This window comes from Betta splendens, chromosome 3 (genome assembly GCF_900634795.4).
Source record: "Betta splendens chromosome 3, fBetSpl5.4, whole genome shotgun sequence".
NCBI classification, from domain to species: Eukaryota; Metazoa; Chordata; class Actinopteri; order Anabantiformes; family Osphronemidae; genus Betta; species Betta splendens.
In genome coordinates this window covers 16721780-16738075 of record NC_040883.2, presented here as the reverse complement: position 1 = coordinate 16738075, position 16296 = coordinate 16721780, and the positions used below count along the sequence as shown (strand labels likewise).

Here is a 16296-nt window from a genome sequence, read left to right as displayed (position 1 = left end):
ACAACTTCACAACATACAAAATGAATAATATTAACCCAGAAACATGTCAATGAATAAATTATATATATATATATATATATATATATATATATATATATATATATATATATATATATATATATATATATATATATATCTATATATATATATATATATATATATATATATATATATATATATATATGATTTCTTTGTATATATATCTTGTCCTCTGGTGGGGATAAAAAAATAAACAGCAAAGCTTTGACAACAGCACCTTGACATAGTATGTAATTCCAACATTACCTTGAGAAGTTTAGAACAGTAAACAGATAAATTACTCGAGAGGAAAATTGTTTTCTGCTGAATATGTAAATGGAATGTTTTTTGGTCAGCATCATTTTCTTTTTTGTAAGAGGAGAATTTCTCAAATTCACAATTGAAGCAGCATGCAAGCTTTTGAAGATGGAGCTGTCTTCTCTCACTCCTTGCCTGTGTCTTTCCTTCATGTTCTAATTCTTGGCAACGTAAACAAATCACAATGTCTTGAGGAATGTGATATAGTAATTTAAACTGGGCGCAAATGACTGATCAGATTTTTAATTGTTTACAAGGTCATGAATATGTTCAATAAATAGACTGTAATATCACTTTTACTGTATAAACTTCATCTTTTTTTACATGCAGTCCATAAAATTTTCATTTGACGGAATAATTTACCCTGTTATGTATATATACAAATAGATATTTTCTCTTTATTCTCTTTTTTAAACTCTTCAATAAAATCTATACATTTTATACACTATCTCCCTCTTTTAATGGTCAATGTGCATACACATGAAGTGTCTATCCTTATAAACCGCCAGCCGATCTTCTTTTTGCTATCCATGGTCAGCGCTCGCACGTAGGACTGGGTTGTCCTGCATTGGGAATTATAATGCCGCTTGTCTATTCCTCTGCAGCCCTCCTTCGTGTACCCCATGGGGTTGCATTTGGTCTCATAAAAGTATTGCTTCAGTTGGCCATTGGGGACAGGGACCTTTTCCATGACGGTAACCGTCTGCCCAGACATGTCTATTGCCGTCTTTTTATCCACAGCTGTCACCCACTGGCTAATACTGTCACACACGCTGAGCTCTCCACGCCGCGAGGGATCGGAGTGTCGCCGCACCCTCATGGACATATTAGCGGCATCCAGATAGTTTTTGTATTCCTCCAGAAGAAAGAGCAACGGCGGCTCCAAAGGCACTTGGTTGCTGATCATCACCCGCGAGTCGTACAGGTCGACATCCTTGGTGTCTGCGGTGACCACTGCGGACGGGCCCCCACCTCCCTGGCTCTTATCAGGCCCCTGTCCCAGCTGCGCCGCCTCCCCCTCCACCTCCAGCAGCTCCTCTATCACCTGCTCAAACGTATCTGTGAGCGAGGGCAGGTCCCCGCGCTGGCCCGGCCCACCACCACTCTGTGGAGTCCCGTGGCCTCGAGGGGCCGTTGCAGCGGCGCCCAGGTAGCCGTCCGTCCGGTGGCCCCGCATGCCCGGGGCGTCTCTCAGGGGCGCAGCTCTCATGCAACTGAAGTATGAAATAACCATAGTAAGGAACAGGATGGTCATCACTCTTCTAACCTGGTGGAACTGTAGCGGGAGAGAAGGACAGAGAACAAGAGGGGAGAGAAGGGGGGAGAGAACGAGACAGTTAGTCAAAGAGGACGTCCAGCATCCTTCGACTACATCCATAAGGCACCGCTGAAGGCTTTTCCCTTACTTTCCGCCCTCTCCCAAAAGAGAGCCGGAGAATATTCATCACAAAATGTTTTTATTCAACTGATCCTGGCGCCGAGTCATCAGTGTTTTCAAATTGTTTGCAAACTGTAATCGTTCTGTTCCTATGTGAGGCCTGGCTTGGGTTTTTATTTGTTGGCAGTGATGCACAAAGGCTGTGCTGAGCATCAGAGAGATCACTCATTACACGAGATAAGATTACACAAATAAATGTCATGGTTACAGGGTTGCTATTACCTAGCAGCCCATCCTTCCAATCTGTGGGCTCCTCTTTGAGCATTGTAGTGGGTTTTATTGGTCAAATGTGATGCGCAGCACATCGCTGCCTTATCTGGTCACGGTTGGAAGCTCATATCTTCCCTTCAATAAGGACACGCTGTATTATCGTATTCCTGAACTTGAAGTTGATTGGGCCAAGTGACTTCATCAACTGTTAGAACAGGTGGCAAATAATAGACGCATTCAGGCTTCAGCCACGTGAGGCTCAATTGTGAACTGGCACAATGATGAGACGCTTCATGGCTGATGTGTTGACAGAGGGATACGGTGTTGTTTGATTTGTTTGTTTGAAGAGTGCATGTATTATATTTGGACTAGGAAATTACCCAACTAGGAAAATCACCATTATCAACGCTCCGGAAACCTCCAACATGGACATCACTTACTGGCTGATTGAGTGGGAAAGGCTGTGTTTGCCTCCGCTCTGACAAACACCAGTGCTGCAGTATCACTTATTAAAGGGAAGCGCAGCCCTGATGCTGAAGCTCACGGTTGTGAATGGGGAGCAGCGGAGTTTGTCGAGGGCCGCTGTTTGTTTTTTGGCAGGTGGAGTGCTGCAGAATGAACTAACAGGATGTCACGAGGAAGCTGAATGACAGAAACATGTGTCATCCTCCCCGCGCTGCAACGCACCAATCTCAAGGCTTCGGTAGAGCAGCTCCAAAGATAAAAAGGGGGGGGGGTGTCAGGTGTATCCAGAATACTGTACATACGTCCTCGGCCTGAACACGTATGCATGGCCTACCTTTGAGCAGCTCTATGGTGTACAATCAATGGCTTGGTGCACATCCAGCAACCAGAAATATAAAAGCAGCCATAATGAAAAGAAAATCTAGATGCTGCTTTCCACAGGGGCTCATTTAAAAATAGCCCGGCTGAGGCTCTGACTGCTTCTGCGTGTCCCAACCTGATACAGGGAAACGTGACGCGCGCCCGCGCTCCGACTGGACACGAGGACCTTCGATAGCAGGAAGGAGCCGAACCCCACCTTTAAAGCATTTGTTTCACTCTTAATTGGTATCTGGGGTCGCGGCTGCAATTAACCAACAGCACAGCGACTGCCATAGAGATATCTGCTCTAAAAATAGATGTGTTGGAAGTCTCACAGTCTCTATTCAGAATATCACATCCTTCTTCTTAATGAGCCACTCATTCCCCAAGCTCAGTGACGTGCTCCTCCGGCGTGTGTGAGTGTGTGTGTTAGGGGGAGGGCACGGGGAGGGGCCGCCTCGTATGCGTTCGCAGGGAGATGGGGGTATTTTTCCTTGCACCAGCTAAAACAACAATTAGGACGAAGGCGAAAATAAGGAGATGACTTGGATATTGAATTAAATGTTGGTATTAATAGCTTATCTGAGAGGCAGATTTGAGACTATTAGCCTTCAGTGTTGCTAAGGCTTCGCTTCCAATAATAAGAATTACGTGTGAGGCTTCCCAGCATAGAAAATCGTGTAGGTTTACGGGATCGAGGCCAGTCACGAGCTTTATGTGTAGGATGCATTTAGGCTGATATTATTATCTGCATCGCACTCAAATGGTTCCACTTCCACATGAGGGAAATGAAGGCAGGGGGATGATTACTGCTAGGCGTCAAACTTCATGCTGGAAATGGTGCAGACGAAGAGTGCTGCATCTTCTGTAACAGACCACAGGGGTAATATTGCAGTAGCAGGGGGTGGAGAGAGTGCCAGCGTCATTTCGCAGCATAACAACCACAGATGACGTCTCTTCCAGGTCTCCATAGGGGAGAGAATGGAAGGGAGGAGGTTGCTGGGGGTAATGCCACTCAACGGTGCGCAATTGCATGCCGCTCCCCCGGGTATCCTCACACCGGGAACAACAAATGATTTTATTTCTATCTATTTTATTTCCTGTTTCCATCAGGACAATCAATATGGCTCATTCCCTCAATCAACATCCTGCTCAAATGTGATAAAGCCAATGAATCATTTAATTGTTATGGGACTGGCTTACGTCTACTACGGGCTAAATGTGACAATTGATTGGCTTTGCTCTGGTGTTCTACATGCGGCGAAGGCAAATTTTATGCGCATGGCTGGATTTCGCAGCTAATAAAAAGCAGCCTGCTAGTTAACATAACGAGCATGCATAACAAAACGGGAGGGGAACGGCGTGCGGGGGAATGTCTGAAATGGAATCAACTTTTCACGGCGGCTCGAGTGATGCGTTCCAGGTGACATTCCCTCAATCCAGATGGCTGGAAATATGAATGATCGCGTAGAATCCAGGTACAGCGCGCTGATCTATGATGCGCGGCACGTATGACAGCTCCTCGGAGCAAAGATGTAAATCACTGAGAGGGCGGAGGGACGCGAAGCCCGCAGTAACCGCTGATCAAACACGCCATTGTCCACGACAACACGTCCACGCCGCGAGACACTCGGAACAATGGCGGCAGGTGACTGGGAGGACTCGCTCCGCTGTTTGGCTTTGGTGTCTCTGGATGACCACCTGTTCAGCGGCTTTGAGAGCAGAGCTGTATGGCAGGGACATGTAACTTATCCTCACATTTATTCTTTGAGCCAGGTGGGGATTAAAGTGATAAATGTCTCTTTTGACAGATGCTGAAAAGTTGCTCTAAAGCATGAAAGGACTAGCATAGCTGGTATTATTACGCATTCAGCGGCGTTCGGCGGCCTCGCTGCACATGTCAGCATACTTTATGGCTTCATCTTTACCAGGAGCGCACATGATATCGTGGAAAACGTCAGGGGAGGAAAATAAACATCAAACAGGGGAGATGAAAGCGGCGAACGCGGCCGCGGCATTTGAATAGAAACGTGTGACCTGTAGCAACATTTGTTCCCCGCGCTGCTCCCTCGTGGGCATCGCTTTGTTCGGCTCCTCCAGAACTGTGCAGACTGGAGCTATTTACCTAGCAACATGTTTTGTCACGTCCAACATGCAACGCACATAATGCCAAATGTTCAGGTGGGGAAGGAAAAAAAAAAAGAAAAAAAAAAGACAAAACCCCTTGTGCGCCACAATGCAGGCAGCGCTTAGAAAAAAGGCAATTAGACAGTAATGGCTGACACATGTGGAAGCTTGTGGAAGATCTGTTTTCAATCTGCCGGCTTCAGAGCATGTTTAGTAATGGATGAGCATCACTGAGGGATTATACCTGGCCTCCAGGCCGACCGCGGCCACTGCCACAGAAGAGCCCGCCGTTCAAACAGCCGCTGAGTGATCTACGCTCTCCACGGGAGCGGCGACGTGCTGCATTTACGTCTCTGAACAGACACAACCTCCTCTGTATGATCCTCACCGTGCCCTGTGCGGCCCCGCAACGTGTCCTAGGGACGTTCTGATCACCAAACGTGAGCGCTCGCCATCACAATAACACCCAACCCTCAAAGTGAGCAGCGCTGCAGTTCCTCGCTTCGCGAGCTAGATGGCGCGTGAGACCGTGGAATCGTCACGGCTCCTCTTTGTCCCTCGCGCTGTTCCCCCCCCCCGTCTCCCTCTCTCCCCCCTCCCCACGTGAAACGCGACGGACGGACGGACGCACAGACGGACAGACAGAGGACGCAAAGTGAACTTTGTCGTCCGTTCACAATTACGCACAAGCTCCGTTTGCCGTGCGTAATCGCAAAGCTCCCACCTATGCAGGTTGGTCGCTCTGATACAACTTGAGCACTAATTAGCATTTTATTGTAAAGTGCCCCGTGGATTCATCCCTCCACCACCCGGCTCCTGCACCACCGTGATCCTGGTGGATTAGACGTTTTCGCACGAAGCTGTCACAAACGAGCCAGGTTTCCAGCAGCCTGTAAATGGGACTAATCCGGCTTCATTCTCGCCCTGGAACTTGAAGGCATTCAGTGCGGGCACGTAGCGCCGAGACGCGAACCCGACCGTGTGTTGGCCGCCGTGGCAGGGCGTTTGGGGCTCGGGTTTCCTATAAAGTCTTAATGAGTTCATCAAAGTTTTTTTTTTCCTCTGCAAAACAACGATACAAAACCTGCCCGTCGCATTCATTTCTGCGCCCGTTCGCGTCCGAGGACGCTCTGAGGTTTGACTAGAAGAACACCCGCAGCAGAGAGAGTTTATTGAGCTGTTTACAAGCGTGAAGTCGCCGTTAACTGCCCGAACGGGGCTGATTTCAAACAGACACGCTTGGATTTGTTCCTTACGAGAAATACTAATAACCGAGCAGCCGCGCCGCACATGCGGGCTGCTCCGGTCGTGATGAAACAACAGCCTTTCGCTCCAGATTACATCTGCCGAGCCTGCACCTCCACTGGAAACCCAATCAACATAATAACTCCGTTTTTTATTAATGAACGCGAGGATTCGGTTACACATATCCCCTCTCGGGCTGCGGCGCTCTGTTCGCAGGATAGTCAGAGTTGATAGAGCTACTTTTAGACCCCCCTCCCTCCTCCTCCTACCCACACACACACACACACACACACACACACACACACACACACGCACACCTTTATCATTTTTCCCCGTAGGAGCATCAAACAAAGCGAAAGTGCTGAAAACAAGTTATCGGAAAATAACGCGACACATACCTTTTACTGCCCAGTCGTAAAACAGACCATTTAACAGCCCAGTGGTGTCATCTGGGATGTTTTGGACAACTCCCTGAGTAAATTACTTAAGCGATATTTCCCTCTCTGTACTCTCCCGACAAGCTTCAGGATATCTCTTCAGCTTTGGAGCAAATAGATTAAATTATTGATGGTGGAAATTGCATGGATGAGGTAATGCACTCCCATGTCTGCGCGGCTCCTTTGGAGATGGTCTGAATTTGAAGTTGTCGCATGCCGAAGCGCCGCAGCAGCACCACGAGATGGGGAGACCTCTGGAGCTGAAATGAGGAGCGTCTTTGCAACTACAGTAACTTTACTACACAATGACGCTGCAACATGTGACCTGCCGTGGGCTGACTGGTCGCCACCAAACTCCTGTTTAAGCAGCCTCGAGGCGGAACTATTAATGCGCGTTCAGTGTGCGTTGTGCGCTTTTGTTTGTCCGCATGCCGCGCAGCCTGCATCACCACCATAACGCCTGGCAAATATAAAGCACAACCGAACCCTCCCCTCTTCCGTATTTTGCTCAGTGAGGCCAAAGAGGTGGGATTTTTTTTTTTGAAGGTTTTGCGTAACAGCGCGTCTTCGCGGAGTCGTGATACGCTGCGTGCCATTTAGAGGTGGCCTATTTACGTAAAATTAGATATTCTGATGAGTAAAAAAGAGAACTTCTTGTGCTGTTCTGCAGAGGCTGGGTAAATCATATGAAAATAAGCTTAAAGGAGGATGGTGTTTCAAGCTAAAGTGCCCAGCTGCTCCAGGAAGTGTCTGCCCTCCTTCACTTTCTGCGCATTTTAATGGCGCGGAGGTTGATTTTTAATGGATGACATGCCAGTATACACCCAGAAACCTGTTTGGACTTAATTTAGAAACACATACACTTTAAACAATACAGAAAATTCTCCCAATTATTGTAAATGATGGCGATGCGCAGGTTTTAAAATGTGATGTGTTCCCACTGGATCCCAGTAATCCTCCTAAAGTTGAGCCTGCAGCCAAATTGGGTAAGAAGAGCCTTGGTCAGGGAGATGACCAAGGACCCAGTGTTCACTCTAATAGAGCTTCAGAAGAGAGAAGCAAACCTGACAGAAGGATGAATGTCTCAATAACACTCCATCAATCAGGCCATTATGATAGAGTGGTTAGATGAAAGCCACAGTCTGTTTAGGGTTTGCCAAATGGTATTTAAAGGACTCTAAAAGCATGAGGAAAGAAAATCTCTGGTTGGATGAGACTAAATTAAACCTTTTGGGCAGGACTCCAAACACTGTGTCGGGGAAACAGGCAGCGCTCATCACCTGCTAATACCAAACACGGAGCTCGTTTGGCGGTGGCTAACTACCTGGAGACCATCTTGGCGTGTTTTTGGGGCCAGTGTCTGTTCCCCAGTGTCCTAACGAAACCCAGACTTAACATTAATTGAACATCTGTTGGAGGTGGAGATCAGATGGAGCCCGAGAGGATCCGTCAGGAACGATGGGATAAACTGCCTCATTCCAGGTGGGAGACGTTAGCAAGGACTGGACCCTGCCAATATGTTCCTACCGCGTCCGGAGTTGAGGGTCTAAATCGTGTAGTTTGTAATTGTGACGAAATTCGCAAACAAAAACAACAATGTGTTTTTGCTTCGTCATCGTCCACTAGTGTGTGTGTGGGTTTAATGGCATTTCATCCATTTTACGATCAAACCTCTATCGGCGTCTGAAAGAAAATGTACATTTTCAGATGATTTCTTTCCAATGTCAGGTATTTGAATCCATTTTGTAAACATTTAATTCTTAACTCACGCCTGTACAACACCGAGCCTCTAGTCTGTGCTGAACCCCAGACCACTAGCTCCACGACACTTCCCCGCACGTGACTGTTAACTGTGTTGCCTGCCGTCACTGGAGACTCAGCAACGACGTGAACTTCTCGAAAACAATCCTGCCTTTTCTTGCTTTTAAATAGATTCCTCTCCACAACAGATGGATGACTCCCCTGCAAGTGCTCCGCAGTGTAGTAACCAGCGTTCGCGGGTTATTCTTACCAAATGTGGGCTAAACAAACGCGTTTACGTCGTTACACACAGGGCACAGCGGCCTCGCTTTCTGAGACTCTTGTTTCCCAGTACCGGGAACGTTTAATTTCCTTTATAAAACCAAATCCAAATAGAGATGTCAGTGGAGCCACAGCCCTTTGAATGGGTGATGAACGTTTGGAAACTCCACCTCTGATGCATAAACGAGTGAGCATAATGGGGAAATGGCAGCTCATTATCCTTGTGACTTGGCCCCGGTCCAGTGCAAAGATTTATTGTGATGCGTTTGCTATATTACCACCATGATTCTTCCCCTCCACGACTTTATGAGCCGGAGAGTTCTTGTTTGGCGTGTAGCAGTATGGGAGTGGATGCTCACACCTGCTTAATGAGTCAGTCCCACCTCCAACACACCCAGGGACATGCCAAGATAGATATAGCCCTCCCTGAAGGCTCACAGGAGGCGAGGGCAAACTCTGGATGACAAAGAGTTGCATCAGCAATCACTGAGCGACATGACTCCAAAGAGGATTCAAAAAATGCACACTGCACAAGGGGGCTGTTCCAAACAAGTAATTCATAAATAAATCACTTGGCATCTCATTAGAAGAGCATAAACAACAACAGGGTTTCTCTCTCTCGCCAGCGCCGGTTTGCATCCGTCTGACGTTCCACGGGCCGAATTTATGAATGAAACTGATGAGATGCCCCAAAGCCGGAGGAGGACGGGGCCGTGAGCGGAGGTGGGCTCGCCTCCATTGCCCCGGCCCGGGGTGAAACAGAAGCACCACTGTTACGAGGCACCGGGAGTAGTTCTGAAAACTGATAAACCACTATTTCACTGGAACCCAGGTGTAAGATTTCTCCGGGTTTAAGATTTCTCAGCACGGCTTCAGGGAACAATGACTTCAAACTGTCTGAGGTGTTGAGATGAGACCTTTTGTCTCCGCTCGCTGCCGTGCGCGGCCCAATTCTGCAGGTCCTAATGAAGCCAGGCGCCGTCGGCCCGGTGCGACTTGCAGCAGGAACCGGGTGGTTTGGGTCTCGCACCTGCAACCTCCCGCCCGTCGGTGCGGCGGCGAGGGAGAAACAACGGCGGGAGCCGACAACACGATACACTTGTGTAACCTTTCAAGGCTCCTCTTGCCAAACGCAGCACGATGCCGACAGGTCTGCAGTGACGGAGGCTTCACTTAACAAGGCGAATTATGCCTCTTTGTGCCGGAGAGGAGCCGTGTAACACGGGCGGAATGACATTTTGTGAAATGTCATTTTCACTGGGGATAAAGGAGGGCGATGAGGGTATTTTGATCACAGCAAAATTTCATTCCTCCTCGAGGCGAAGGAAGCGCGTCAACCGGGTAAACGGCGCGTATGAGGTTGGGTGACGTCAAACGGGATGACGGTGGGCTGAGAAAACTCCAGACTGGTAAACAGGTAAACTCAGCGCAGGCCTTTTATAATCAGATGCCGGAGTGAGGAGTTAATGTCAGCCCCCCTGTGATGACATTAACCTTTATTGTAATCATCAGGCAGACATAGAAGCCCAGCCTTCAAAGCTTCATATCCACATCCTCTGCTAGCTGATACATTACAGCCTGTAGATCACTCCATAGCCTATTAAGCTCCTCTCTGTCTCTGTCTGCCTCTTTTCTTGGCTTATGCCTTCCCCCTCCTCTCTCATCCTCCTCTGACAACCCCCTCCCCCCCCCCCTCCAATCCAATATCAGCATAGCATCAATAACCTTTGCATGGTTTACTGCTGGATGCAAACACACTAATCATGCTGCAAAATTACTTCCAAACGCTGGAAATATCTGTTGTGGGACTCCAACGTTTCTCATTTGCTGCACAAATGAGAACGTATAGAGCTAAATCAATGGTTTAGCCCATCCAACTACACACATAAGCGTCAAAATGAGACACTTTGCCTTCATAAAAAAGCATGAAAATAAAAACAGACGTGAGTCCAAACCTGACTCACCGAGGAAATGCAAGTAGATTCACTTTATTATTTGGGGAAGTTGCATGGATTCAGTGATGGCGCTGCGTGTTCGCCGACTGGGAGACACGTTCAAATGGTTTGCCGGCATGATCGAACATTTCCTCACACGCACGCACAGCGTCATGATTCCTCGCAGTCCCGCAGTGGTCAGTCCGAAGATGTCTTTACTGCCAGGATAACTATACCCACTGTGTATTAATAAACAACCGTGGGCTTCGTCGCAGCAAAAACCACGCTCGCGCCACAGTGACGAATAAGTGACAATTAAAGAACTTGTTTAAACAAGCCTGTTAATTGGATGAAGGTGTTAGCGATGAAGATGAGGGTCCTGGTGACTAAAGCAGCGGCAGCAGCAAAAGCGACGGCGGCGGGCGATGTAGCCTACATTACCATAATGATTAAGATGATTAATTTTCGCTCTAAATATATCGTGACGTCCGCCAAGCCGTGAGTCGAGATTTCCGCCATATATAGCCCAAAAATAATCAATAGGCTATTTATAATTTATGCCAGACTCCGGCTTGGATAAACACTCGGCTTGATACATTTCATGAATGAAGACGGCGTTGGCAAAGTGGAGCGGCACGATCCGCAATCGAATTATAATGAGAATAAAACCTAATATTTTCAAGGTTTATAACAAAATAGAAATGAGCGTCAATTGAAAATCTGATTCCGCCAAATCCGTTTAACTCCTGAACTGCATGAATTGATCGCAACGGAAACAAACAAGACACAAAGGCCAGTCTTTCCTTTAGCTCTACAAAACAATGTCCTATTAATTCCTGCGCAATGAATATGTTTTTCGTTAAGTAAATAGGCCTAACGAAAGAATCTCATCTGATTTATTATTTTTTTTGCAATGAAACCTACCATCAGGTTTGTTATTGACGCCCACCCCAACTCTGCAGAGCTGAGAGTGCAGAGAGGGAGAGGGAAAGAGGCAGAGAGAGAGAGAGAGAGAGAGAGAGAGGGGAGATTCTCGGTAAAGATAACACACGCGGAGACGCACGCACACCGGCGCGAGCGCACGCAGGCGCACGCCCGCACACAGACACACGCAGCCCCATTTATGGACTGATCCGCTGACGTACATTGCAGAAAAGTGCTATAAAAAAACCTTCATACATACAAAGTGTGTCGTGCCACCCCACAGACCCCTCCTAACCCGCCTCCGCTCATCCCTCCTCCTCCAGCCTACACGCCCACGCCCACACCATAATCCCACGTCTCAGTAGAAAAATAATAATAATAAAAATACTGCTACATGGCCAGAAAATAGAAATTCTGCAAACACGATATTATATTTTCCAACAAACACAGGCGGAAAATATGCTGCAATAAAATAAAGAGTGAAAGGCCGTACGTTTCTTGAACGTGTCATGATTTTCTTCATCTTACACGAACAAAAACATTTGTCGTTTTATTACACAAATAACGGATTGGTTGTAATTTTAAAATAAACGCGTTTGCGGTGACGATAAGCCCGAAGTGTGGCTTTCGTAGTTGCGACGCAGATTTTATTAAAGAAGCATTTTTTATGAATGTCAAGCAGCCTAATAAGTAACATGATCTATTTTGGTTTCAGTGTCATATAAAATGGGGAGTAATAAGCTATAATGTGCGGAAACCGATCTGCGCGCGTTATGCTGCTGGGAAAAAATGACGGAAAATGCCGACAGAGAAGTCACATAATTCAAATGCAATTATGAATTAAGTGGGTATATTCGTTTTGAAGTATTTATTTAAAAGCGCAGCGTGCGAGGGGAGAGGAGCCTCGGTTAGAGGAACAGGACTGACAGTGGGCGTTGGGGCTTTTCTCTTCCCTTGCTGTTGTTTTGCCGTGCAGTTGCGTCGTCTTGGATCACAAATCTTAAATCTTTGACCAGAGGGGGGGAAAGAAAGAGGGCGAGAGAGCGAACGAGAAAGGCAGACAGAGGAAATAGACAATGTCCACCGCTCCTGCGTCGGTGCGAGGCGAGTTTTGAGGCTACAAGTCCTTTAAGACGGCAGAGAAATAAAATCCCAGAACATTGTGGCGTGATTATCGTCTACATCGAGCCAGCTCACGTGGCAGCTTTTACGCGCGTGTCCAATTTAAATGAGGAATAGAACGAGAGAGGAAGATCGCCCGACTCCCGAACAATTGCATATCAAGCCATCTTATCCCTCTCATCACATTCAGCCATAACATCTGTCAGTGCACGCACTTTGACCACGCCCATCTTTATTGTAATTTTACACAGCAATAATATCACAAATTGCATACTGTAAAAACAGCCTCGCTTCGGCGACGCCGGGAATTCGGACGAATCGAGGCGATTAAGAATTAATTCGTCATTTTTTTCTATTATTCATTCGCAGCCTACGTTTGACAGGTCGACGCGGAGCCGTGTACGGACAAAAGAGGGGGTAGGGTAGCAGGTGAAGTGAAAAGCACCTTATGAATGAAACCGTGGAGCGGTCGTAGTAAAAACACAAGTGATTTGATGGCGATGACGGGAGGGGGGTGGAGGGAGGGAGATGGGGGGAGGGGGTGGAGGGGTAAAGAGTAGGGCTATTTTTGGTCGGTAACAAAATCCAGAGGGTTTGACATCAAGACAAAACATGAATGCAGCAGACCAAACAGAAAAATAAGCCAAGATAGATGCATGGATATACGGATAGATATATAAATAGATGGATGGATGGATGGATGGATGGATGGAGACATAGATGAATGAATGGACAGATAGAGAGATAGATATTTTTCAGACAGCTTAATGATCTGCACCAGCATCAGTACTCCGGTTCGTGCAGGCTGGAAAGATCACTGCAGCGTCTCAAGTCCCATATTGGGAGCATGATTAGGCACAACGCAACGATTACGCAAATTGTGTTGCAGCAGCCAGTGTTCGGAAACTCCAAAAAAAAAAACGTTTCCAAAAGGTCCGTTTTTACATCCCAAGCGCAAAACGAGTCCCAGTTCAGACGCTCGCGTGCGGCTTAAAGATCCTATAAACGGCAACGCGCAGATTATTTAGAAAAAAAAGACAACTTCGTTATTGTAGAGAGGGGGGAAAATGTCATCCTGCGAGATACCGGCCACCTGGATCGCGTTTTATTTCGGAGTTATTTCGGTCATTGACGGCCACGTTTAAAGCAGCGTCAAGGCGGAGAAGGCATGCTGTAGTTTTCAGGCGAAGTTCGCGTGAGAAAAAGCCCAGAAGAAGCCCGTTAAGACGACAGGAACAAAAGAGTGACAGCAAAACAATGGATTGTGCTCTTACCTTTACAAGGGCTGACAACCACTATGTGCGTGGTTAGATCTCCGCGACCAAGACTTGCATGTCCCAAAGTTTAACGCAGTGTGGGGGAGCTTATAGGTACCGACAATGTGGTGTGCCACAGACCAGACGCCCTAACATGTAAACTTTCACAGTGCCCTACAAAAACACATCCCAAAAGCGCGAGCTCCTAACGGCAAGCGCGTTTTTTTTTCTCTCCTTTTTTTAAACACCCGTTCTCGTTAGAATCCCGTTTATCTGCCGTTAACAAACCACAGGCTCCCTCTGAATAAGCTTACCAAAAGTTGGAAAAACAATCCCAGGTTTGGCAAAGGGGGGTCGGGAAAGAGAGAAACAGAGTTGGCGTCCACTCGGCGTTTTAGTCCATGCACGACTCCGGTGCCTCTGTCCAACGTGCTGAAAGCATAACACAGCCAGGGTAACTATGATGGGCCACGATAATTATCTATATACTTTTGTTTGAGTGCCCACTTAAAACTGTTTTTTTTCCGCTCTGCAGCCTCCCCGGAGCTTGTCACGTGTATTTCCCCCCTTGCCAAACCAGTCCTGTTAATATTTGATCACATGTTGGTCGGACATTTCCTTCCAGATAGCGGCACCTATATCACAAACGCGGGTTCAGCTCAGCCCAGTCGCCTCCTAAAGGATTCACTCTTGCGCCAAATTACTACTGGCAACGCCGGGGCTGATGCCTATTGTTCGCAATGGCACGCTTTATGGCAGGTGTCACACATAAGTGGCACATGTTGCTTTTTTCCCCCCTCTGAAACGCGGGCACCGCACTCACAAAGATCATACATACATGCATAAAATATCAAGCCCCCACTGGCAGCACATACAGCGCTCCACGCCAGTCAATAGCCTGCATCACATCCCCACATTACGCGCAGACACAATGTAATATTTCCTTACCTCGCTCACTGAACCGGCATATCCTGAGCCGAGAAATGCCACACTGTTCTTTTTCTCACGCGCGCTTTGTCAACATCAGCTTCATCTAACGCGGGTCTCGGCACTGAGTTTCTCAAGTAGCCACTGAGTCCAACCCTTCCAGCAACGCGGTGTCAGGCTAAACAGCGAAGCACGGCTGTTCCCCGGTAATCACCTCTCATATGTTGCTTGCATTGAACTTACCATTTTCCCCCACGCTGTCCTGGAGATAGAAGTGTCTTAATATCCACTCACTCCAACAGATGCTGGTAGGTAATGTGTCTTGTTTGAAGTCATCATACGAGAACTTCTGCTGTGCTCAGTAGATCGCCCACCACTTCGCTGACTTATGAATCTAATAACCCTTTGCAATATCGGCGTGCTTAAACTCTCTTAGGCAACACCTTGGTGGCTCTACAGTAAAGACCAATATCAACAAGCCCGGGTTGTCAGTGAAGCCCGCACAGATATACGTAACACCCTCGCCCGGACAACGCCATTAGGGGTCTTACGTGATTGAAATAAGCGACGGCGATCCAAGTTGATGGGGGATACTAGTTCCCGACTGATCGCTCGCTCGCTCGCTCGCTCGCGCGCGCACTGCCTCAAATCTTTAAATCCACGCCGTGCATCACTGGCAGAGACATAAAACTTCTGAGACACGTCCATATGTGTTATAGACCGTCAACTCCCTCCTTGGCGAAGGGCCACGGGCCTGTTACGCACACGCACAACTGGCCATTGCCATTTTTCTAGCGAACGCGGACGAGGTCGCGTCTCTTTCTTTTCTTTTCTTTTTCTTTTTTTTTTACAAAACAAATACCAACCATCAGCGGCGCCCGTCAAGTTCTTGAGGAACTTGTTGCTGCTCGTGAAGACCACCCCCCCTTCCCCCCCTCCGCTGCTTTTGCTGGACCAAACGCTCGCGCCAAACGAGGCTACTTACGTTGCCAAATTTCTGTTAACGTGCTGCGTTCGTGTCGGACAGATGTTGGAGGAATTAAAAAAAAGGGAATTAAAAATAAGAAGGAAAAAAATTAGTCCACGTCGTCCAGAGGTGTGTGTGTTTTTTTTACAACGGGAGGCGACCGGAGCGTTTGGAGCCGACACTGGCACTTTCTCGATCAGGTGTATGTGGAAGTTCAAAGGCGAAATCTGTTTTCAGTAAAATTCCATCAGTTGCGCTGCCAACACTCAGCCATCTGATTGTTATGCAGTGACGAAGCGCCGTGCTTGCAAGTGAAGCCCCAAATGTACTAAGTAACATGAGTAATAGGTGATATTTGCCTGACTCCCTGCCAGCATCCCAAACTTTGTGGCGTGTTTGTGTGGATAAAGTGTCATTCTTGCGTTATACATGACTTTTTTTTTTTTTGGTCATCGTTTATGGGAACCACGCTGCACGGGGCGCTGCGTTATGGAAACCTGTGGGCGTGCGTCTGAAGGGAGACGAC

The 16296-nt window shown here is 47.4% G+C and overlaps 1 protein-coding gene across 8 annotated transcripts; it reads right to left on the bottom strand.

Moving 5' to 3' along the window:
• Positions 1-563: 563 nt before the first annotated feature.
• bdnf (brain-derived neurotrophic factor) lies at positions 564-16036 on the bottom strand. 8 transcript variants are annotated; one of them, XM_029144766.3, is made up of 3 exons: positions 15047-15571; positions 14191-14308; positions 564-1612 (listed from the first exon to the last, which is right to left on the bottom strand). In XM_029144766.3, exon 3 carries the CDS (start codon positions 1589-1591, stop codon positions 782-784), a length of 810 nt encoding a protein of 269 aa, XP_029000599.1. In that variant the 5' UTR covers positions 1592-1612; positions 14191-14308; positions 15047-15571; the 3' UTR covers positions 564-781. The 8 variants fall into 8 exon arrangements, with proteins under 8 accessions (XP_029000599.1, XP_029000597.1, XP_029000602.1 ...); XM_029144764.3 differs by lacking the exon at positions 15047-15571 and adding an exon at positions 14825-14982; XM_029144769.3 differs by lacking the exons at positions 14191-14308; positions 15047-15571 and adding an exon at positions 15789-16036.
• Between the last annotated feature and the right edge of the window lie 260 nt (positions 16037-16296).